Below are 26,293 nucleotides of genomic sequence, written 5' to 3' on the forward strand. Positions count from 1 at the left end.
GCCTCGGTGTTGTTGTTGTTGTTGTTGTTGCTGTTGTCGTCTAGCGGAGTATAGATGACGACCACATACCTTTCTAGACTGTCCAGTGGAACACTAGCAGGTTCGCATCCTGTAGGTGTTGGTGAACTATATGCTCATTGGTGTACTCCATCCCCCTCATGGTTGCCTTAAGGACATGTATGGTTGAGGAGTCCCCTTAGCAGTAGTGTCCATCCCGATGATATTCCTTAGGCTAGGTCCCTTGTGATAGGTGTTTAGGGACGTAAAGTGAGGATAACGGGAATGGGTAATCAGGGTTATTGTTGATTGATGAATCTAATAGATTTATTATTATTGTGGGTTGAAAACCCTATATACTCACCAGGATCCCAAGCCTGACCCACTCAGTTTTTTTATATTACAGGTAGTGGACCCCGAGCATAGTCGGATGATGATGATGAGAGATTTTTGGATTATAGGTCAGTAGTTGTAAATAACTGTTGTAAGGCTTATAATGTCTTGTTTATGCTTTTGATCTGTATCGGAACATGACATCCCGAGGTTTTGATATAAAATGGAAATATACATTTCTTAAAAAAAGGTTTTGATAAACTTCTATCATGTTTTGTTTTGGGGACCAATTCCGCAACATCTTTTAAAAAGATTACTCTGATTTTATTTTTAAAGCATAAATTAAATCGGTCTTTTCTGGCCGAGAAATTAGGGGATGTCACATATTCCCCCTGAAAACGTTAAAATTGTAAAGAGATAGGGGTATGAACTCACTGTTAGTTGCGTGAAAGCGTTGGACAACGAAATTGGGAATAAAGACCCTCGAGTTGACGTACGCGGCACTCAACGGGATCCTAGTAACAATTAATACATATATGTATTTTATTAGCGAAACCATTTATTATAGTGTTGGATAAACACTTGCTATTGGTTTAGGAATGTTACCGAGACTCGATTGAGGTGGAAAAAAGTGGTTAGCGGACAATATTCACGGTGTGAAGGAGTTTGTGGCCATGAAGATTTTCCGGTCGTGAACTGTTCTCGACCGTGAACAGTTTACGGTCTTTGAAGATTTGAAGCGTGTACGGCCGTAAACTCAAGAACAGTAGTGTTGGATTTCGATGAAAACGCGTTCTAGATGCTCCAAAACAACTCCCAATGGTGATTTTCGATGATTTCCGGAAGAATAAGGGTGTTTTTGGTGTTTACGATCAAGAGTTTAGAGAGAAGGAGAGAGTTTTCGGCCAGAAAAGCGTAAATGAGGGGTAGGGGCTCATATTTATAGGGGGTTTTCATGGTCGGTGGTGGGGTCCACCTGTCGTTGGCCGTAAACGAGTTTACGGCCGTGAACATCACTCAGCCGAAAACTTTGATTTTTCATTAGAAACTCGGGTCTTTCGCGTGATTTTGGTTCCAACTCATATAAAATATAAAATTAAATTATAAAACTAAATGATTTATCCAAACCAAAGGAATTTGACGGAACTCAATAAAAGTTAAATTTTTATTAACGAGTCTCGACTAACGGTAACAGAAAAAGTTTCGGGTTGTCACAAAAAGCAAGTGTTTTCTAACACTTTAATTAATGGTTTCGCTAATTTAAATACAATTATGTGTGTAATTATCATTATGACACCGTTAATTCCGCGTACTTCAACTCGAGGGTCATCTTTCGGGTTTTGTTGTTGAGCACGTGCACATAATCAATTGTGAGTTCATACCCCTACACTTTTGTTGTTTTTAACATTTTCAGGGGGGATACAAGCAAAACACAAAGAAATTTTGTGTTCTTGTATAAAGAATTTCAACAGGATTAAAACTTATGCAATTGATACAACCAAGAGATCACTACATTTTATAAAATATATAGATATTTTCTCCCTTTTGTAACATGCTGAGCATAAGGGAAGTTTTCAACATATAACCATAATTGCAAAGTTTTTAGTACAGTACATGAATCGAATACATAACATACATGCAAACTATAATAGGTATAGTTTGGGATTCAACACATGGTTTTATCAATTCCAGAGCTTATACATTAACAGACATATAAACTATGATAGATATAGTTTATGGCATACAATACTATTTTCTGAAAACAAGAGTACAATACTAAATAATTATTTAAGTATAATTATTTTTACTCTACAAGTATACATACAGTTTCAAGTACAAGAGAACACTACACGTAAACTAGTTAATACAGGGTTATGAGGCACTACTTCAATTGTACCCTTTGGGGTGCGGAACTAAATCCAACCACAGTATAACCAGAGTCTCCTGGAGGGAGAGCGTGAGATTTGTGAATAGATCTATTCGGGATTGACAATCCCACACCTAAACTGTTAGCTACAGTTAGGCAGACATGCATGGGGTGACAAATGTCATAACATCCAACGCCTGAAGAACGTCGTAGAGGTCACTAGGTCATATCAAGCATGATTATACCAAACTCACAATGCTATAAACTAACCATTTGTTTACGGGATTTCAATTCTTCAAATAGTTTTATTTTCATTAATAGAACTATTATACACTACAACTGGAGGATTGCAGGGAATACAAATACATGGTTTTATTTTAAGTAATAAAACTGCTATACATACTGGTGGTAGCCAGGGTTTTCATACAGAACACATTATACATTACTGGTGATAGCCAGAGTTTTCATACAAAGGTTTTTTGTACATAACACACTATACAATACAACTGGTAGTAACCAGGCATACAGACTAACGTTTTCATATACTACTACAAGGTACAGTAACAAACGTACATTATGGTCTTAGGGTTTAAGACTACTTTTCATTACTAAATAAAATATTGGATTTTCTTGAGAACATGCAAACATTTTACAGATTCACAGACAGGTTTTCATTACAAAAACATACTTATGAACTCACCAGCTTAAATGCTGATATTCTTTCAAAACCGCTTGTATTCTCAAGGAACCGGTAGACAGGCACACCCGCAGGTTTTTGAGAATACGGAGCTTTTAGAGTCGCATCTTTTATACTTTTGGTTATACATTTTGTTGTTATACGACCTATGTATCGAACAAATGTAAATGTTCTACTTATTCAATGTAATGGTTGTGTTTGCTTTGATTACTATGATGCAATTGTTGTGATATTGTACATGACATCCTCCGCCCCCGAACATTTCCGCCGTTCCGGCTTGGGGGTGTGACACCATCCGATAAGTACCTATAAAACATTTAATCTATAACTATAAGCCAAAGCTTAGTGAGTTTTCCAAAATACCCCACACAATAATACATATACAGTGCATGCATACAAGAGCCTACAGTCTGAGTGGACAGACTCGTAAGGCCTACAGTACACATGGATCGCTCTCCTAAGCCTACACCATATAGTTGGACCGCTCCCTTGTGCCTACAGTCTAACTGGACCACCTCGTAAGGCCTACAAAACACCTGGACCGTCATGGTATATTAACCTATAACACAAAGCAAGACCGCCTCAACCCAACCACAATATATCGACATATGCAGACAGGATAAACAATAACCAACAAAGCACAGGTAATCATAACAGATATACCAATCTAACAGATCACTACAACATACTAACATCCTACACACAAGGATACATATTGCAATACAAAGTATAATGAGAAAACTCACATGAGCTAACCGACAGAGGCTCGACAACAAAGCTCAACAACAAAACAACTAACGCAAGCTACCTAAAACCAAATCGGAACTAGTCCTTATCTAAACACTCAATTCTATCATAGTTCGACCAAAAGTCAAAGTGTTCAAAAAGTCAACAGCATGCCACGTCGTGCCCAAGTCAGGACAAAACAGTCAAGATGCAGAGCACCATCATGCCGTGGGCCTTCCTTGGTCACGCCGTGGTCTCTAGCAGGATGCCCTATTTTTCATTAAGATCTTAATCCCTATAGAGCAAGGCTCATAACATCATATATGATACTTAATAGCTTCATAATGGATAAAGTTTCCAACTTTATCAATTAGAATGGTCCAAACAACCAAGATCTAAACTTTAAGTCTTAAAGGGACCAAAAATGCATCTTTCTCAACTTAATCCATTAAGTCCAAGTCTCTAACCTTCAAAACTGAATCAACATGATGTTTACATGGATAAAGTTTCTAACTTTATCTATAATAATGCCACAAACTTTCAAGATCTCAACTTTAATATACCAAAATGACCTATAGGACCAAGATAAATTGCATGGCTTAATGGAAAGGCAAAAGATCATAACTTTACTAGTCCATAAGGTCCAAGAAGCATTCCAAAGTGATCAAAATATGTTGGAGTCCACTCAACTCCAATATCACCCATGAAATGGACCAAAAGTGCCAAAAACCCTAAACGACAAGATCTAAAGATCTAAAGAGCAAGATAGGAACTTTATACTCACAATAATCCAAAAATGGGGTGACTTTGATGGATCCAAACTTTAAACAACATTCATTGCAAACAAAAGAACTTTCTTGATCTTCAAGCTTCACCAAAAGCACCCAAAAGAGGAGAGAGGAAAGGGGAGAAGCTCAAATCATGAATAGGGAGGCTAGTGTTGCTCCCAGTGAGTTCTAGATGAGACGGAGGCTGAGAAAAATGCCCTAAAACATGAATTCTTACCTTTGAATACGTTGAAAACCCTAAAAATCATGGGTTGGGCCTGCTTAGCTTCCACTCCGTGGCGATTACCACACCGTGGAATACAATTCTCCACTCCGTGGAGATTACCATGCCGTGGAAGACAATTCCCCACTCCGTGGTGACAGATTTTCACCCAGATCCATTCCAACTTCAAACAATCATAATTTCTTCGTTTCAACTATGTTTTCGGCGATCTTTATATGCACGTGATGGTATTGACGAGCCCCATATTTATATCTAGTTAATTTTGACTAAAAAATACCGCACTAAAATCATCAATACATGCAAGATGCCCAGATTATCACCTTTCCCAATTTACCCTTTGCTTCAAGGCATAATTCAAGGGCTTTAATCACTTTACCAACATTATCAATATCCGATAGGGTCTAAACTCTATTCATTTGAAACTCAAGACCTTTATTTGATCAAATTACGGTCCGTTATCCAGTAATTAGAAACATCATGAAAACTAGATGTTATAGTGGACCAAAAACATCAATCTAGTCAACATGTCAAACATAATAATAACAAATCAACATATAAAGACGTATGAAGAGTATTTTAATAAAAAAAATCAACAAATAATAGCAAATGTGAAAAAATGGGGATAAAATAGAATAATGACAAATAAATAATGGCCTTTATGACATTAGCATGTCATATCAACCAAACCCATTAAATGACTTATAGTTCTGCGGTATCATGTGTTGTCATCCCTCTTGAGGTCCAAAGTTCAAGTCCCGTCATTGACATAAATGGAATTAATGAGTAGTTTATGAGTAGATTAAATTTGTTGTTAAAAAAATGTCAACCAAACTCACACGCCTATATGAACAACCGGCTAACGATAAAAAATAAAAAGTTTTTCAAAACATATTAGAAAACAAAAATAAAGATTGTGATCAAAATATCACCGTATATATAATAGTATGACATTAACTATGCAATGGCTCTCATATCATTGTTTTTTCGAGCTAATAAATGATATATGTTTAAATACCGGTAGTATCTTGTATACTTGATCAATTAAATTGTCTCTATTTTTCTCATATAATATATGACGTATTTAGTATGAACATGGATATCAACGGGGGCAAACAGGATGAGGTTGCATCCCCACCCTCGAATTCCTTGATTACCCCCGCCCACGATTGATTTCAGCTGTTTTTTGGGCTAAAAGAAACTTTTTTGTGCTAAAAAACTCAAATATTCTTATTCGTAAGCTGGTATTATTTAATTCATCAAAAATTATAATAATTTGTCTAACTAAAATTTTAAATACCACTATATATTAACTTTATATTTTGTTTATATAATGTATTATTTAAGGCGGTGTAATTAAAATAGAAGGTAAAAAGTCATTTATGCAATAGTTTTTTATATTTTTCAACTAAAAAAACAACTGAATGAAACTAGGAGATATTCCCTTGCTTCGCCACGGGACGAAGGTTTTTTTTTTTTTTTTTTTTTTTTTTTTTTTTTATAACTATAATTAAAGCAATTACCAAAATAGAAAGGTTTCAAAACATATCATGTACTTTGTTTTACCGTTGTTCATCAATACTAGTACGAGTATAAATGTTAATAGAAAGGTTTCAGAACATATCATGTACTTTGTTTTACCGTTGTTCATCAATAGTAATACAAGTGTAAATGTTTTATCCATTAAGTCACAAAATTGGTCCAAAAAACATAAAATTTCCATTTTACCATTTTGACAAAAAATGCATCTTCCGATGCATTATTTCTCTTGAACTTACTCATCTATTCTAAGCGACTTAAACTCTTTTTGGCAATTTTCATGAAGTCGCAACTTCATAATCTCATATGTTTCTCATAATTGACCATTTTGGTCGATATTTGACTAAAAATCAATTTTCTCTGAATTTTAATTTTAGGTTCTTACACTAGGGTTCATCTCCATCGTCGTATACTTACAAACCCAAATCTCATATTTCTCTTTCTCCCATTGGTAAATTCATTTCCAACACACAACCGCAACCTCCCTCAATCCCATTGGAACCCTCTATTCTCCATCGATTCTCTTTATCCTGCTGTCGTGGAACTGTTGGAATACCCAACAACTCGAGTGAACTCTACTGATCAATATCAATCACCACCAAAAATCTATGATCTACATATAACCCTCTGTCATTAAATCCCCACAGTCACAGTTGCCGATGATAAAACTCATTCAAAATGCATTCTCTTTTGGCTTTTCTTCATGTCGCACAATAGAAGCACAAGTCAGAACGCCAATTAGTCGTGGTGGTGTTGGTGGAAACCCTAAATTAATGGTTTGGGGGAAGCGATATTGGTGGATCTGTTCATCTCCGCCACACACCTACAAACCCTAATGTTGGCGGTGTTCGTGGAAACCCAAGCTTATGTTTTTAGAAATGAGAAAGAGGGGGTTGGTCTTGTTTCCAGGTGTGTGATAAGAATGGTGGTGTTTCGGTGAGGATGTAATGTTTTTAGTGAGGAGGGTAGCGAAGATGGCGGTGGTGGTGTCCAAAATGAAAAAGAAGGTGGGGGGTGGGGTGTGACTTTTTTTTTGTTTTTTTATTTAAAATAATAAAAAAATATTTAAAATAATTAAAAATAATAATTATCGAATGACATATTCTTCATTTGTTGGGTGTGGACCAAAATCATACAAAAATGACAACCATAAGGACCAAAACCATACAAATTATCCAAAATTGAACCATTAATGTACCACAAAATAATCCATATATTTTTTTAGGGAAATCTCCGAAAAAATTCCAATATTTTACCCTAATTTACGGAAAAGTCCAAACTAAAATTTGTTTACGAAAAAGTCTCAATTACCGGTAAAAACGACGATTTGGCCATATTTTCCCGATTTACCGGTTTCATTAATTATCGGGTTTTAATAAAGTTCCATTATTCTACCATAATTTACGAATAAGTCCCAAATTATGGTAAAATAATGGGACTTTAATGAAAATTATGGTAAAATATTGAGACTTTAATGAAACCGGGTAAGTATTGAAACCGATAAACCGGAAAAAAAAGGGTCAAATCGTCATTTTTTCCGGTAATCGGGACTTTTTCATAAACCAATTTTAGTTTGGGACTTTTTCGTAAATTAGGGTGAAATATTAAGACTTTTCCGAAGATTTCCCATTTTTTTATAACCATTGAGACAACTTTTACAATTTTGTCTTAGTAATATTATAAAACTACCTAATTAAGGCATCTACTACTAATTAACATAATATATTTTTTTTGTGTTATGGGCAAGTTCTTCGTATTTTAGACTAAAGTTTTTAAATTTATAATAAGAAAATTAAACAAAAACAAGTAAATGAGTCAAGAACTTACCTATAAAACCACACATTCATCGGAATCAAATATCATTTATTATTTGTCCAGTGAGTCTGGAATATTATGATATTTCGATATGTATTCTAGAATGAATTATGTAGTGTCATTTTTTCCGGAACCTAATACGGAATGGACGGGCCGTGTTGGATAACCTCACTCCGGAATGGTCCATTCCGAACTAGACGGTTATTTATCAATTTTTTTGAAAAAAATTTGTTATCTTTTAAAAAAACAATACAGACATAATTAGATTACTCAATTTCCCTAAATTTTATAACACAAATTTGAATATTTGATTTTAATTAACAAAGATCATAAATATGGTTTTTATTATATTATTTTGGAGTATTTCACTGCAAAAAGCCAAAAACAGCCAAACAACATGATAAAAAGCACTTCCATTATTTAAAATATAACAAGTACCTCTCATGGTCATGGGTTGTTTCTGTAAGCTAATGCTTAGACAGGACAATTACAAATTAAAAAGATCAAGTCGGTGGAAAATGGAAAATTAAAGAGAGTAATTGAGTGCAAACTTGAAATCAAGTGGCAGGAGATCTGCAAATCTTAATGGTCGTACGCATCTCATTTCTGAAACCCCCCAAATTTCTTCTCCAATCATCTTTTTGATTCGTTCAACACGCATATAATTTTAGTGAGAGGAGAGAGAAACAAAGACCCAGTTTGTCCTTTTGAGACTTTTACCCTACTGGGTCCATGAGCTGCAGCGGCTCATGTAAATTGAATCAAAAGGTTTGAAAAAGTCCGTATTTTTCTCCCTTTCTTGAATTTATTGATAGTTACCCATACGTGGTTAATCTTATTCAGCTTAAAGGAGCTCATTTTGCCTGTTTCTTTGGAAGATGAAGCTCTGCTGATCTGGGTTTTGGACTTTAATACCCTAATTTGGTACTTCTGCAGTTCCACTTAATATTTCTTGATTGCTGATAAAGGTACTTGATATACGTGTACGCTCTATTATCTGATATTAATGCAAATTTCCAGATATTATGATGGGGACGTGTCATGTGAATGTGAAATGGATTTTAATTTGGAAAATTGAAGTGTGAAATGCTTTGATTTTTGACAATCTTAATCAACTTGATCAATCTGTGCGTGTTATTGGTCATTTTCTGAATTTAAAGGTGTTTTTTTAAGAACTGGTACATAAAGTTGGGTTACGCCCAAGCGAGCTGTATACATACATAAAGTCTCTTTCTTTTACAACTGAATAAACCATCCAATTCAGCAGGAGTTTTGATGTTCAACTCGATCAATCTGGAAGTTTAAAAGATTACTCTGCAATGGGCTGTGAGTTTTCAAGACTCTGCTCGTGTTGCTGCTGCTGTATTATGGAACCGAATGGAGTGATTGCCAAATCCCATGATGTCGGTATGAAAATCTTCCTAATTTGCTTCTTTTTGTTGCCTAAAAGACTTTTTTGACCATTTTTTGTTTTGTTTCAGAAAAAGAAGAGGCAGACGAGGCAAGTGATTTGCCATCATTTCATGAATTCAGCATTGAACAACTTAAAATGGCGACATCTGGATTTGCTGTTGAGAATATAGTCTCTGAACATGGTGAAAAAGCCCCTAACGTTGTTTATAAAGGAAAGCTGCAAAACCAAAGACAGGTTGCCATCAAACGTTTCAATAGATCTGCATGGCCTGATTCCAGGCAATTCTTGGTATGTACATCTTTGGTACCATTATACCATACAAGATTCTATTTTGTATGTTTTTGGAAATATAAATGCCAAAAAAAAAAAAAAACTTTTTGTTCAAAATCATTCATTCTTGCAAAATATAACAGGATGAAGCAAGAGCAGTTGGTCAACTCAGAAACCCTAGATTGACGAATCTACTTGGATGTTGTTGTGAAGGCGATGAAAGACTACTTGTTGCTGAGTTTATGCCACATGAAACACTTGCAAAGCACTTGTTTCATTGTAAGTGCTGTGGAATTATTATATTTCTAGTTGATGTGAGTTTTGATCCAATTTTTAATTCTATTTGCATCTTGATTCTTGAATTAGGGGAAACACAACCTATGAAATGGGCAATGCGATTAAGGGTGGCGTTATATCTTGCAGAAGCTTTAGAATATTGTACAAGTAAAGGACGCGCTCTTTACCATGATCTCAATGCGTATAGAATAGTCTTTGATGATGTATGTTATGTTATTACCCTTTCATTGTTGCTTTTTTATAACCCATACGATTCATGGTTATTTTATGTGACCCGAGTATTTTGTTACAGGATGCAAACCCCAGACTCTCTTGCTTTGGGTTGATGAAGAACAGTAGAGATGGAAAGAGTTACAGTACCAATTTGGCTTTCACCCCTCCCGAGTATTTAAGGACTGGTACTTACTCTTACTTATGGCACAAATAAATGGGATCAAATTTGTAACAAGTTAGGACTTAATGGGGAAAGCCTCGTTTTCCTGGCTCTCTTTATTTATTAAGTCGTTCTTTCTGCATTAAGTAAAAAACACACACACACTCATATATAGCTTATCAGATAAGTCTTGCCTCTTCACGTCTAAAAGAAACTTCTTTATTTATTATTTCTCGATCTTTTAACACTTGTTTTCCTTAAATTTGTAGGGAGGGTAACACCGGAAAGTGTGATGTATAGTTTTGGCACCCTTTTGCTTGACCTACTAAGTGGAAAACACATTCCGCCTAGCCATGTATGTATTCTAGATGTCCAAAATTTTTGTATATTTGGGTGATTTTATTTTTGTACTTTTTGAAAAATGTTGCAATCTATTTATTATCTAATAATGAATGAATGGCATGTGGATTTGATTTATCAGGCTCTTGACCTAATAAGGGACAGGAACCTTGAAATGCTTACCGACTCTTGCTTAGAAGGGCAATTTTCTAATGATGAGGGAACCGAATTGGTTCGGTTAGCTTCAAGATGCTTACAATACGAGCCACGCGAGCGCCCAAATCCAAAGTCATTGGTTTCTGCTTTGGTTCCTCTCCAAAAGGAAACAGAGGTATCTTTTAAACACCATCTATATTTATTTTATCCAGACACCACTTATTATGTTAAATATCACTTCACAGCAGCCTTCTCATGTATTAATGGGCATACCACAAGGTGGTGGTGGTGCTATGCCTCTAACCCCGCTCGGTGAAGCCTGCTTGAGAATGGATCTGACAGCCATACATGAAATCTTGGAAAATTTAGCCTACAAAGATGATGAGGGAGCAACAGCCGAGGTTTGACATTTTCTTTTCAAAGTCAACTTTCATGGCACTCATGAGTCATGATTTTTTGAAATTGGCTTGCAGCTCTCATTCCATATGTGGACAAATCAGATGCAGGACACCTTGAACTCCAAGAAGAAAGGGGATGTGGCTTTTCGCCATAAAGAATTCAAAACCGCAATAGACTACTATACCCAGGTTAATTATCACAAATGTCTTAAAATTCCTCCAATAGTGCAAAAAGAAACCATCTTACTTGGCTTTTTATTATGAGCAAATCACCATTCTTGCAAAAAAAGAAAATGCCTTAAATACCCCTCAATCATGGTTGTAAAAATCGTTCGGCGGTAGCTCGGCAGTCGACTGACGATAAGCGATTAATCAGACTCGGCGGGGATTAGTCGGCGATTAATCGGGACCCTAAATTATTAATAAAATTATTTAAAAAATCAATATTTCTTAAAAAATTAAGTATTTGGAAATTTTAAAATTTAAAATTTTGAAATTTTAAAACTTTTAGTATAAAATTTTAAAATTTGAAACCTTATAATTTTAAAATTTTGGTGTAATATTAGAAAATTATTTTTTTTTTTGAATTTTTTAAGTATTTCCCGCCGAGGACCGCCAAGCCCGATTTTGACCAATTTCCGCCAAGCACCCTAATCGTAATCGGTTCGAGGCCGCCAAGCGATTAATCGGCCGCCAAGGCCGATTTCTGCAACACTGCCCTCAATGGTGATTTATTTCATAAAAGAATGGTTAAGAGGCTAAATGCAAGAAATAGCAACAATGGTTTCATTTATTGGTGTATTATGGCATGATCCTACTTTTAGTTAATTTCATATTAGGCGATTATACTTTGAAAGAAGTAGCCAATTATAGCAGTGAACATTGCTTAGTATTTGGATTTAATCTGCGGAGTGTTTTCCTCTTCAGTTCATCGATGTAGGAACTATGATTTCACCAACTGTGTATGCGCGCCGAAGCTTGTCATATCTTATGAGTGATATGCCGGATGAGGCACTCAATGATGCTATACAAACACAAGTCATATCCCCAATCTGGCATATAGCATCCTACTTACAAGCTGCTGCACTTTTCGCTTTGAAGAGGGAAAATGAAGCACAAATTGCACTCAAAGAAGCCTCAGTCCTTGAAGAGAAAAAGAACATCACTTGATTTGATGGTTTTTAATTGGAAAACTTTATAAATTCCCCCATGCTCTCTTTTGCCCTTTACAGCATCCAAGAAAACATCAAAAGGGGATTGATAGAAAACTGATTCTTGACAGAAAAGGCGTCACTTTTTTTTAAGTAAAAAAGAAAGCTTGATGAAAGAAAAGGGTGTGATTATAATGTTTGAGTTTGAGTTTGAGCTTGATTTGCTTGTATCTTCTTTTTGCTATCTTAGCATTGTGTTATCAAGGTGCTGAATGACGCATCTTTACCCTTGATGCCAAGTGAGTGATCTCTGAGTTCATACAGAATCTTGGGTAGATTAAGGATTCAACTGTCAATTCAAATCCATGCTGATTGTAGATGTTTAATTTGCAATGCTGTAATCTACCAACAGTGGATAATATTGGCTTGTTCATACTCTTATGAAACTGCACCATTAACTTCTTTTCGCCCTATATGTTTGATTTATCGTATTTTGATTTGTTTGTTTAGAGCAAGTTGGTCAACATGGTAATATCGGCTCGGGTTAAAACTGATAACTTTTTAGTATGGGTCGTAATGTTACCCATATAGACCTTGGTCAACTATATTGCATCCCAAAAAGTCAAAACACTTGAAGATAAAAGTGGAACACTTTATTGGGGATAAAAGAAAGGAATCTTACAAGAATAACAACATTCGAGAATGCCCAAAAGGCCAAAAATACACAAACAAATCAACCCCTTTAAAATATTACATACCTTTGAATTTGAATTTCAGAAAATTTGACTTTTAATTCTCCTCAACCTCTTCCTCATATTCATCTTCTTCAACTTCATCGGTCACAGCATCTTGATACTGTTGGTATTCAGACACCAAATCATTCATGTTACTTTCAGCCTCTGTGAATTCCATCTCATCCATTCCCTCCCCTGTATACCAATGCAAGAAAGCCTTCCTCCTAAACATCACCGTAAACTGCTCAGAAACCCTCCGGAACATTTCCTGAATGGAGGTCGAATTCCCCATGAACGTCGACGACATCGAGAGTCCGGTAGGTGGGATATCACAGACGCTCGATTTCACGTTGTTTGGGATCCATTCCACGAAATACGAAGAGTTTTTGTTTTGCACATTGATCATCTGCTCGTCGACTTCTTTAGTTGACATTTTTCCACGGAACATAGCGGAGGCAGTGAGGTAACGGCCGTGGCGGGGGTCGGCGGCGCACATCATGTTCTTAGCGTCCCACATTTGTTGAGTGAGCTCAGGGATAGTTAGGGCACGGTACTGCTGTGATCCTCGGGAGGTTAACGGTGCGAATCCGACCATGAAGAAGTGGAGGCGAGGGAAGGGGATGAGATTCACGGCGAGCTTGCGAAGGTCGGAGTTCAGTTGACCGGGAAACCGGAGGCAGCAGGTGACGCCGCTCATCGTAGTTGAAATCAAGTGGTTCAGGTCTCCAACTGTCACCGACAATTATACAATGAATATAATTAATTGTCTTTTAATAGAAACACATGTATTGAAATACCATTTAAAAATATTTTTCTTAAAAAACAATTTAGTTGACTTACAGCTTGGGTTTGTGAGCTTGAGTGTACGGAAACATATATCATACAGTGCTTCATTATCAAGAACCATGCACTCATCAGCATTCTCGACAAGCTGGTGAACAGAAAGGGTGGCATTGTATGGCTCAACAACTGTATCCGACACCTTGGGTGAAGGGAAAACCGAGAAAGTCAACATCATCCGATCCGGATACTCTTCACGGATCTTCGATATCAGTAGGGTACCCATACCGGATCCGGTCCCCCCTCCAAGCGAATGACATACCTGAAAACCTGCAAACGAAAATCAACGTCTTTTTCAAATATAAGATTTTGCGGTTTAAAAACAATTTGATAATAAATTATACCTTGCAAACAATCACAATTCTCGGCTTCCTTACGAACAACATCAAGAACCGAGTCAATTAGCTCGGCACCTTCGGTGTAATGCCCTTTAGCCCAATTGTTTCCGGCACCATTTTGGCCGAAGATAAAGTTATCAGGCCTAAAAATATTACCATATGGTCCGGTACGCAGACTGTCCATCGTACCAGGCTCTAGGTCCACCAACACAGCTCTAGGTACATACCTACCGCCACTAGCCTCATTATAGTACACATTCACTCTTTCTAGTTGAACATGACTGTTACCGACATATTTCCCGGTGGCATCGATGCCGTGTTCGTCACACACGACCTCCCAAAACTTCCCTCCGATCTGGTTTCCACATTGTCCGGCTTGTACATGAAGAATTTCTCTCATTTTCTTGAAAATGGGATTAGAAATTAATTCTTGAAAGTAGGACTGGGAAATTAGAGAAAGGGGGAGTTTGAAGGAGCAATGGATGATGAATGGGAATGGGTTTTTGTAGCAAAGTCCTGAGATGGAGACACTGATATTTTTATCGTGTTGTAAAATAAAATATGGAGAATAATTTCAAGAAAGAAATTAAAATAATAATTTCCATGTGGTTGTGTTTTTGTTTTGTGGGCCATATCCAAAGCCCATCAGGATTTAATGAGCTGGACATGAGAGGAGACAGCAAGGTGCACTGGTGCAGTGGCCTTTGTCACGGTGAATTTCCAAGTTTGCCCTTTCAATTAAAAAAAAAAATGTTTATCAGAAGAAACAAAAAGCCAAAACCCAACAACAGTGTAAAATTAAAATACCTTTAATTATTAGATCCGAGATCTGAGCGTAGCAGTGATTGAATTTGTAAGTTACTGATCTTTCTTTTATGGGATCGCATATATGAAAATAAAAAATAGGGTATATGATCGTATGGATATGTAGAATTTATATAAAAATAAAAGCAAAAGGGTATAAATGACATTTGAGAAATGAATGAGTGTGTGTGTGTGTGTATAGAGTAGAATATACTACACTACATTGTGATTGTGGATCAAGAAATTATTGAGGTCAATGCGAGGATTCAACGGTCATTTACATCCTTTCAAGGCATCCAATGTGGTATATTGTAATTAAAGCTTAGTTCTTAATTTTAGTATAAGAGGGTTAATCACTAGAAATTAGAAATGGTTTTCTTGTTAACTAACAAATTTTGTCAATTAATTTGATAATCCTTTATCGGAAAAATAACTTATAAGGAAGGCATTATAGACCTTTACCATTTGTATTTTGTGGTGCCATCACCATCACCTAAAACGGACATAAGTAAGCCATGTTTAACTAGAGTCTAGCGAGTCTAATAATAACTAGTGATGAAGGATTAGTAATAAATGATTCATAATTTATACGCTTATTCAGTATGTATAAAGACACTTAATATACTCTCTTTAATTTGCAAAAAGGCAACATCAACATTTGATAGATGACAAGTTTAACCAAAGAATTACTTCAATCATATTTTCATGTACAAGTAGTACATAAATGATTCTTAGACTATTGCAACTCAACCTAACAGAAAGAAAAATAAAGATAAAAAAATAGGGACATTACTTAATGTAGTCACATCATTTGTTAACAAGTTGGGTAATATGAATATGCTCTCAAAGTAGGTGTGGTTGCAATGGCGTTGTCAAGTAATTGTAATTAATTAAGTAATCAATCGGGGTTATCAACATCTAAAGCAATGTGATTATAAGGGTAAGTTGTCTTTGTCTTTGATTATATAGAATAATAGCATCTTAAATTTCTTCTTAAAAGGTCAGCCTTCGCTTCATTCCCATCAGTATCACTTTAATTCTCAAAAACCAAACCAAACCAAACCAAACCAAGTAAGGGATCAAATAGATAATCACAACTGAAAAGAAACTTTTTGAATTTCTATAATTAACCCAAGAGGCCAATTATGAGCTTAACAACATAAAAACTTACAACTTTATATTCATATGTAAATATAGTTTAAGCTACTTTCACTGTGTCCACCATACATGAACCTGGGTTGGGTGCAGATGATCACAAAAATAAAAATAATAATAATAATAATAATAACCAAGCAAGTATATTGGTAAACAAGTAACATGGTAGGTCAGTTGAGAGCATGAGGGGCACATGCACATGGGTACATGTCAGATTACACATGACATGGACATATGCAGAATGGCTTCTCCCCTATATGTTTGTGAATTGTGAATTGTGAATTGTGGTGCACACTAAATAATTGTTTGCATACATACGGATGATGGAATGATGGATGCCATACTAGTCTCATATGCATGATATCTACATGGGGAAGAAACAACTTACCATAAAGATAAAGATGCTTCAATATCATAATTCAATACAATACAACACGAAAAATGGTTCACTTACAAAAAACAAAAGTACACAGATCATTCATTCCTAAGTTATTCTGCAGACTGCAGGTAGGTGTACAAACAACCCTACCGTTGCAGTTGCTGGATGGATCAAAGTAAATTAAATGGTACAACTCACTCACTCACTCACTGATTGCTGCAATAATAATTATCACACCTCACATGTTTTGCATGATCATCATTGGTTTCACTGCTTATTCCTACAAACAAACACATATATGATGTGGCATACAGTATAGAAAGAAACCAAAAGGAGCTTCTCACAAGTGGATCATCTTCTTCTTAGTACAGCAGTTCCACAAATACAGGATCCAGATTTTGTCCCAATTTCCCATGATACAACTCCAGGAGCTTCTCATCTCACCTGGTGTTAAACCTGTGCATCATACAGATAGATATCAACTTCATATATAATATAGCTTACCAGATTAAGAATTTAAGAATAAGTTTATAAAATAAAAAAGAAGCAGACACCCTAATTCACCTGTTTGTTTGTTGTTCACAAATATAAGTTTTTAGCATCACATCTAACCTTTAATTAGGAAAAAAATAAGGTATCTCCAACACAACTTCCACTACTTGATTAAAACAAATCCAAGTGATTTAGAACCGAATTTGCCAAAAACTTGATCTCCATAGCCACCATGAACATGTTGTCACTACAAAAACTTTTACAGCTACAATAGAACCACATTGCAACACCTGCTGTAAACAGTTTAGCACAACATATCAATAACACATCATTCTCGAAATAAAAACAATTTAACAAGAGTTTGTAGGCATGGACAGGTAATGGTAGAGATCCTAGGTCTAAATATGCACTGCTGTTGTTTACAGATTTACATTATGAATGCCATGGGATGGACTTGCCTCAGACACATTAATACCATTTTTTATCCCTGCAAGACACGCCACCAGCTTGAGTTGAAAACTTACATAAATGAATATTAACAACATTATGCTTCAGTCAAAGAATCATAAGCATAAAAAAATGTTTGATTTAGGTAAAATGATAGCCTTCAATGAGTGTGCATTGCCCACATACAGTCAAGTATTCTTATATAGAGCCTTACTTCCTAGATTTAATAGTAGTATGTAACTCTTTTAGTGTAGTTTGACTCTTTAAACAATTGTACAAAATCAAAATCTTGACAAATAATGAGTCAGCTACATGATTCATACATTAAAACACTAATTGCAATAAAATTTATAAGAATATATCTAAAGACACACCAAAATATGTCAAGTAAACGTAAACCCAAAGTGGCCAGGAGAAACCATGATTCATACACACACACACACATGTTGTACTGCATAACTAACATTAGACATGAAACTCTGTGCATATAGGCTTGAAATAAAATATTACATCCATCTCTAAAATATATAACGTTTGGATGTTGAAATTCATCCTAGTAGCTCATGAAATCAAAATGACCTCAAAAAATCACTAGTCACCTTTTTTGATGCTTGAACAGACACAATTCGCTTTTTAATTTAAGCTTTAAGAAAGTAAAAGCAACTCTTTTCACAATCTCTCGACAACTCTTGGATTATTTCTTGGGTAGGTGGGTAACAAACACCATCAATTCATGCCAAGAAACAAACCCATTCAGTGTAATTAAGTACACAAAAACGAAGTACCCAATCAAGTTTAAGTGAATACAATTCACAAATTCAATCAAGTGTCGAACACCAATCTAAAAATCCCCAGAAAATAAATACGACCCTAAAATTCACTACCTAAAATCAATATCAATATAGATGAAATAGAATTGTGTAATTATATAAAATAGTAAGATAGAGAAAAGTAGTTGGAACTAACGGAGGCGGTAGGCAGCAGCACTGACAGTGGACAGTGAATTGCGGTAGGCGAGATGAGGCAACATTGATACGCTCTCTCACTTGGTCACTCTCAAATTATGACAGTGAACAGTGAATGACGAGAAATTAGGGTTCTTTATTGATTCCAATGGGGGCATGAGGCGAGACCCGGCTGAATAAAAGATCTGGGATAGGATGATGAAAAGAGGATAACAAGGATACAGGGAGTTCGTCGGTGGCTTATGACCTCAACTCTCGTCCTCCGTTTCTCTGATGAGCTATGGCTTTTTGTTATTGAATCCAAAAGTGTCACACAAGCTGGGCTTCACATCAGATTTTGTGGCAATCTTGATGTTAAACAAAAAATGGGGGAAATTTTAGTCACAAGATATATCCTTCTGATTCACCCCGTCATAACCTATAACCACATTCACCAAATTGTATCGGATATATTACTATGGTCGTATATGGTTTCCTCTACGGCTCTATCACCAGATAATGAAGAAATCAGTTTATTTTCATATGATGATGATGGAATCGGACCCACAAGTGTTGTTTTCTTTACAATTCAAAATGGCCAAAGTCGGAGCACAAGAATTAGGATGTAAGTGTTTGGTTTGGTTTGTTATGATTTCTAGAAAACAGGTTTGATGTTAAGTGTTTGGTTTGGTTTGTTATCATTTATTATGAAATTCGACCGAATTTCAAATAAATCATAACAAACCAAACCAAACACTTACATCAAACCTGTTTTCTAGAAATCAAAATCAAAATCAACATTGTGTTCTTATTTCAAAATAAAAAAATTGAACACCAAAATAAAAAAAATAAAAAAAACAAACCAAACACCAAACCATGTGATTTTCATAAACTTAAAGATCATTTTTTGCTCGTAAGCATTTCTTCTTCTCCTCCACTGATAACCCGAAGAACAATTTATTGATTTCTCGAACTTTCCCAAAAACAAACTTTGAACCCATTGTTAATGGCCTGAAAGTGAAACCCAATTGTGTGTGTGTGTGTGAGAGAGAGAGAGAGAGGGAGAGAGAGAGAGAGAGTGTGTGTGTGTGTGTGTGATAGATAGATAGATAGATAGATAAATCATTAGATAAATAGATAGATAGATAGATAGACAGATAGAGCGAGCGAGAGAGAGAGAGAGAGAGAGAGAGAGAGAGAGAGAGAGAGAGACCAGAAAGCAACCCCAAGAGCCGCTATTTCTTGAATCTGTTTGAATTGTGACTGAGAATCAACCATGGCGGAACAGCGATGAGGGGAAGACAGAGGCATTTGAGCGAGGAATAAGGGAGGTCAAGGCATTTCACGATACCGAGTCACAAGACTCTTTTTGGTAGACCATTTTGCCCTCTTTAGATCTCTTATATGAGTGAGTGGGTTGAGATTCCAATGGTTGTGTGTTCATCTTCATCTATTTGTTCATCTGCATCTGAGTTTCTTGAACATGATTTATAACGAGCTTACATACATGTATGAGTTCTCCAAATCTAGGTTTTTTCGATTGTGGGTTTCTTAAATCGATTTTTTTTTTGCATTCGGGTTTCGATTTCTGCGAAAAAATCTCCTCAGATTTTCGATTCTTAGGTTGAAGAAGACAAACAAAAATTGTTTCCTGAAAAACACATACATTTGATTTCTGTTCTTTCGGTTCCGATTTCCAGAAAAGATTACTCCGGTGATGACGGTTCTGGTGAGGTAGATGGTGGGCAAGATTGCTCCAATGATGGCAGTTTAAGTGAGGGAGACAGTGGCGGGTTTTAAGTGTAACACCCCGACTCCCTGATATAACTTTCAAAAGCTCTATATTCATTTTACTTAGGAAACTCAATGAGTTGGAGGCCCCAACTCGTCGTGTCGAAGGACCCCGACTCGACGAGTAGAGTTTGTGCATGGAAACCCTAATTTCCAGGGTTTGCACCCTATTTAAAGGACCTTAAGTCCTTTCCTCCAGCCCCTTTACCACTTCTTGACGGCCAGAAGGAACCCTAATCAGTCTAAGCTTGTTCTTGAGAGTTTGTGAGATTTAAAAAGTGGTTTTGGTGCATTTTGTGAAGAAGGCTTGAAGTCTAAGGAGCTTGGAGCAAAGAGAAGCTTGTGGATCTGACTCTACTTCATCTTGGCATCATTATGAAGGTAACAAGTCGTTACCTTGACTTATCTTTAGCTACATCTCTTCATGCTTAGGTTTAGGGCCATTTTTAGCACATTTGGGAGTCGTTTCGGGTATTGGGCATGATCTGAAGTTGTAACTTCAGATCTGGACTCCTCTTGGTCCCTATAGTCATAAAGTTATCAGATTTAGCAAGCATTGGCCCTTCCTTTTGGGTTAAACCTTTCCTTTAGCTTGGTTTTGGCATTTAGGACCATGCATGTACGTAAAGTTTGCAACTTTACATGGAAACCATGCCCTAGGAGGTTAGATCTGTAATATGGAGCTTTGGGGTAGCTTAAAAACGTTTGGATGAGAAATGGACTGAAGGGACTCGACGAGTCGCATAGCCGACTCGACGAGTCGGATGAAGATTGCATGCATTGGTTCTACATGAACTCAGCGAGACAGTAAGAGGACTCGATGAGTCAATTAGGGTTTTCCCCGACATTTGGACACGCACGGACTCGACGAGTTAGTTGGAAACTCGGCGAGTCAATTAGGGTTTTTATGATTTCCTGAGTTCTTAAGGAACTCGACAAGTTGATAGCTGCACTCGACGAGTTTGGTCAACATGGACTGTTGACTTTGATCGTTGACTTTGACTTTGACCAAGGGTTGACCAGTTGGACTTTTGAGGGTATTTTGGTAATGTGGGATTCTGGTGGACTTGGTCATATGGTGGTTGTAGGTGGTTGAGTTCGTGACGGTGATTCGGGAGTTTGATCATATCACTACATTTCGACATTGTGAGGTGAGTTCTTCTCACTATTTCAACAAGGTCTAAGGCACCAAGGCCGGCCCTTTATGATTTGTATCCTGATATAGGATGGTTGCTATGTTAGTGATCTGTTAGATCGTTATCCTGGTTATAGGATGGTTGTTATGTTAGTGATCTGTTAGATCGGTATCCTGGTTATAGGATTATGTTATGTTAGTAATCTGTTAGATCGGTATCCTGGTTATAGGATGGTTGCTATGTTAGTGATCGGTTAGATCGGTATCCTGGTTATAGGATGGTTGCCATGTTAGTGATCTGTTAGATCTGTATGACTATCTGTACTTGCTAGATAGTGTATGATATTTATATGCACGTGATTGTTTGATTGGGGGTTGGGTTGAGGCAGGTCCTGCTTTGTGTTGTAGGCCAACATACCCAGGGTGGACCGGATAGACTGCAGACCCGGTTAGGGCACACTAGTCAGGCAGAAGGCCCGACGAGCGGTCCGGATAGTGATAGTTTCGTTTTTTATTACTTCTTTTCATAGTTTATTTTTAGTTAAAACCATCTCATTTTAGTTAATCTTCATGCATATCTTCTCTTTTTATTATTTTTCTCCTTTACCGGGTGCTTTCCAGTCTTTTGAGCTTATTTGCAGGATTTATCGAAGACTATTTGTTATTGGAGGTGTGGAAGGAGTGCGAGACTTTTGGGGGCTTGCAATTTGTTCGTGGACTTGAAGTGTGGCGATTGGGCTCGGTGTCAGTACAAGCGGGATGCGCGTTGGATTTAATTTTCGACGAGGACTCGAGTTGATGAGGATTAAAGAAGTATTGGACCATCATTGGAGGCTTTGGAATAACATAATTGGGCTACCAAGAGTTGTGCATGTGGGCTGAAGATGAATGAGGAAATTTGGGTTGGATTGTATTTTAAATGGGCCAAGGCATGCAATTAGCGAGACCCATTATACACTATTTTAGTGTGTGATATTTAGGGTATTAATTTTGTTGGCCTCGACAACCTCCAAATTTTGGCGTCGTTGCCGGGGATTGGTTTATTTTTAATCAATTTGTTTTTTTATGCCCAGATCTCAACGTACAGGTGCTTTGATTTATAATCTGGAAATTGAAAAAGAAGCAAGACGTTTGGCGAAGGAAAAGAGAATAGAACGTGGTCAAACTTTTTGTGACAACCCGAAATTTTCATTTGTACGAACTCTACCGTCAAACACTTCGATTAAAAGTCAAAATCATTTCTGCTAATTTTTAACTCGGTTTAAAGTCCGGTTGGGTATTTTTAATATTTATTTTTCGAGAGAATAAATGAAAGGAAGTATTTTATAGGATTATTGGGGAGCAAATAAAACAATTAACACCTTAATAAGGTGCTCATGGCCAAACATGAGGGGTTTGGGCCGAAGACCCTCCTTTGACCGAGAACTCATGCTTAAGGCATGAGTTTACTCCTCCTTCCCTCATTTCTTGCTTCCAAACTCAAGAACACCCACTTTTTCTCTCAAGTGTCATAAGAGCTACTTCCAAATCTTCCAAAAATGTAAGTGTTTCTTTTCTTGATTTGTTGATACAACACTTCATCTAGTAGTTATACATGATTTCATCCATGAAATCTTCTCTTTTCTTAGATCTTCAAGTGTTCTTCAAGAACACCAAGAACACACACTAGTGTGTGTTTGGCCAAAAACACCCTTCTTTGCCTCTAAATCGTAAGTATTGCTTTCCGCACTTATTATCTAGTTGAAAATCTTGTTTAAGGCCTTGAAATCGTCATTTTTCCAAGAACAAAAGGAGTTTTCGGTTAGTGCATCTCCTTAAACCGAAAACCCTAAAGAAAGGTCCCTTTAAGACCTTAAAACTCACTTAAGGCTTCGGATAAAGCTTAGAATCCCTTTGCATGTTTGAAAGCCTTTGAAAAACACCACATGCATCAAGGATCTTGAGTTTTCGGTCTTAACCGAAAACCCTAAAGACCGAGAACCTCTTCGGACTGAGAACCTCTTCGGACCGAGAACCCTTCGGACCGAGAATACCATTAGGACCGAAAGCTTCTAAGAACATACCACTTGGACCGAAAGCTCCATTTGGTGACCATACACTCCTTTTATGCAATCATTCGTGATTGTAACACTTCCATATATGTGTTTCCTAGACTATAAGAGTGTTATCCTTCTAAATTAGTTGTATAAACACTAATTGCATGCATATATGTGTCTTTATATGCTAAATAGGATCCGTGTGTGCTCAAGTCCTCACTTGACACTTAGCATCCTTTTTCCGATCTTACATTCACACCACTCATTTCAGGTGAGTTCATACCCCTTAATCAACCTTTGAAATGATTTTACATGCTTTTATGGGGGGAATACAAGTTGAAACATTCTAGATATTGCTTTCATTGCATGTGATTAATGTCTAGAACAAACAGAAGGATTTTCTATTACTTTCAAGTTACTATCAAATTTATAGATTTTAAGCACTTCAAAACCTCGTACTAAACCCTTTTAAATGCTAAAATTGTTTTCAAAACTCTTTTAAACTTACATTGTTTTCAAACTCATATCTACACTAATATATTTATATAAGTAAGACTTGAAGGACTTAAGACTGACAGCTCACCTTATTTCTTGTTCCTTGTTTGGTTGTGGACTTAGGGTATCCTGTTATTTGTCCGAATGTCGTTGAACTCTTAGTTATATATATATATATATATATATATATATATGTGTGTGTGTGTGTGATGGATATAAAAGCTTTCACTTCAGTTCAGTACCTTTGTGTAACGAAGGTATACAGATAACATTACTATTTAACTATAATAGGTATAGTTAAGGGATTACTACTCACTATTACTACTACAACGATACATACAAGAGTCGGTACATTTATGAGTCACTACATAAGTACTACAATGAGAATCAATACATACTATACACTATACAAGAGAACATACTATACACTATACAGGAACATACTATTATACTAGTAAAGAGAAAACATCACTACACTATGACATACTATACAAACTTTTGAATACTATAAACCGAATGTGACATACTACTTCTCGATACGACACTTCATCGTGGTATCACTTTGTAACCAGAGTCTCCTGGAGGGAGAGCGGGCATTGTGTGTATAGATCTATACGGGACAGACACTCCCACATCCCGACTGCTAGCTACAGTCCCAGCCGAAAGGCCAAGGGGTGACAGAATGTTACCTCACTACATATGACCTGGAGGGTCATCAATTATTCAGCCGTCGATCAGCATGGTTACATACGAGTTCAAATTCAAACCTTTAATTAACCAATTAAGAATTAAAGGCAAAACAGATTCCCCGAGGTGTATTGTACATTTAATACTACCTGGAGTCTGCATTTTCATCACTATTAGTCAGCAGTGATACTGCTGGAGTAAAACACTACTTTCCCTTATTACATCTATTTTGTAATCACCTTACAAGAGTGAAGTCTTAAACTATATTTTCATACTGATAGTTTCACTGGGGAAAACTTTTACTGTTACAAAAGAACAAACATACAAACAGTCGGGTCTTGGTAGAAGACTACATTTTACTGGAAAATATAGGATTTTCTAGGGACTATACTATTTACAAACATTTGAAATCAGTTACTACATTTACACTACGTTGTTATAAACATTTTCATACAAGCAATGACACTAAATACTTATGAACTCACCAGCTTTATGCTGATAAACTCTTTCAAAATAACTTGTATTCTCAGGTCATCAGTAGACAGGTACCGGTGAAGCTTTTGAGAAGATGGAGCACATACAAGACTCATCTTTTATTTTGATAATTTATTTTTGGTGTCTTACAAACTATACAGAACACGCTTGTATTAAAATTATTATATTAATGCAATGGATGTTGTTGCTTGTCTTTACTATTATGCATTGTTATGATACTGTACATGACGTCCTCCACCCCAGAACGTTTCCGCCGTTCCGGTTTTGGGGTGTGACAGATTGGTATCAGAGCGATGTTTATAGTGAATCGAGTATATCAACCCATAAAAGATATACAAACTATAAACGCAACGGGATTAAAACACTCTGACCAAGAATATATACTTTTAAATAATAAAATATTTAACTAAGTATATATATACATCTATTCATACCAATGTCAGTATCATACTAGAACAGAACAAAAGTATCATGATTGTTGAACAACACGATTAGGCTTAGAGACATATAGTCAAAACTAGGGGGATATAGCCTGATCAACTATATTTCCCGAGGAGTGACTAGCATGTGCCTAAGAATGATGGTGGTGTTGCAACAAGTCTAAAAACTTACCAATAACACTACAATGAGAACATTAGAACAGAACATAAACCTAAAATACTATAGGAGTATTTTGTGTACTATAATTACTTATGTGCAAAACTAAAAAGGATCTTCATTAGTACGCCTATTAACTATTCTTTTCCCCATTCTCGCGTAGATAACATGGCTGGCTTCCATCTCCCCGGCGATCCGTATTATCCCAACCAAGGCATTGGTGGGTGGCTTGATGAGGAGCCAGAAGACGATCACCCAATCCCTTTGGATGATCACCTTGCAGAAGGCTTTTCAGATGGCTCCGACTCCGAACCAGAGGTCAACAACCTTCCCCAAGAAGTTCCAATTCCAAACCTCAACCCCCGTACGACATTTCAAGGTCCCACTCCCTTGTGGGCAACAATCTTGAATCAATGGAGTGATGAACAGGGTCAGCCTTTACCTTTCAACGGAGACCGAAGCTTTTACAATATAAGCGAGGAGGTTCCGCTGACCGGGTCCTACCCATCATGGTCCGTAGGATTGCTAGGAACGTCGAGCAAGG

General features: G+C 36.6%; 2 protein-coding genes and 1 long non-coding RNA gene across 5 annotated transcripts; 1 reads left to right on the forward strand and 2 right to left on the reverse strand.

The window, feature by feature from the left end:
• Positions 1–8,414: 8,414 nt before the first annotated feature.
• LOC145165253 (serine/threonine-protein kinase BSK7-like) lies at positions 8,415–12,842 on the forward strand. Of its 3 annotated transcripts, none has more exons than XM_079083962.1 (12): positions 8,415–8,750; positions 8,826–8,950; positions 9,247–9,389; positions 9,464–9,684; positions 9,810–9,945; positions 10,033–10,166; positions 10,256–10,361; positions 10,606–10,691; positions 10,818–11,006; positions 11,077–11,232; positions 11,305–11,418; positions 12,157–12,842. In XM_079083962.1, exons 3-12 carry the CDS (start codon positions 9,302–9,304, stop codon positions 12,397–12,399), a joined length of 1,473 nt encoding a protein of 490 aa, XP_078940088.1. In that variant the 5' UTR covers positions 8,415–8,750; positions 8,826–8,950; positions 9,247–9,301; the 3' UTR covers positions 12,400–12,842. The 3 variants fall into 3 exon arrangements, with proteins under 3 accessions (XP_078940088.1, XP_078940087.1, XP_078940089.1); XM_079083961.1 differs by having other exon boundaries at positions 9,250–9,389; XM_079083963.1 differs by having other exon boundaries at positions 9,250–9,389; positions 11,080–11,232.
• A 169-nt stretch (positions 12,843–13,011) lies between these two features.
• On the reverse strand, positions 13,012–14,781 carry LOC145165255 (tubulin beta-7 chain). The gene is made up of 3 exons (XM_079083964.1): positions 14,299–14,781; positions 13,955–14,224; positions 13,012–13,843 (listed from the first exon to the last, which is right to left on the reverse strand). The coding sequence occupies exons 1-3, from the start codon at positions 14,690–14,692 to the stop codon at positions 13,170–13,172; spliced, it is 1,338 nt and encodes a 445-aa protein (XP_078940090.1). The 5' UTR covers positions 14,693–14,781; the 3' UTR covers positions 13,012–13,169.
• A 1,839-nt stretch (positions 14,782–16,620) lies between these two features.
• LOC145165256 (uncharacterized) lies at positions 16,621–19,151 on the reverse strand. Its single transcript, XR_013739990.1, has 3 exons — positions 18,536–19,151; positions 17,243–17,415; positions 16,621–17,086 (listed from the first exon to the last, which is right to left on the reverse strand). It is a non-coding gene; the product is annotated as an uncharacterized LOC145165256 (long non-coding RNA).
• Between the last annotated feature and the right edge of the window lie 7,142 nt (positions 19,152–26,293).

Source organism: Lactuca virosa, chromosome 3 (assembly GCF_052849685.1).
Source record: "Lactuca virosa cultivar CGN04683 chromosome 3, Lactuca_virosa_CGN04683_v6, whole genome shotgun sequence".
NCBI lineage: Eukaryota > Viridiplantae > Streptophyta > Magnoliopsida > Asterales > Asteraceae > Lactuca > Lactuca virosa.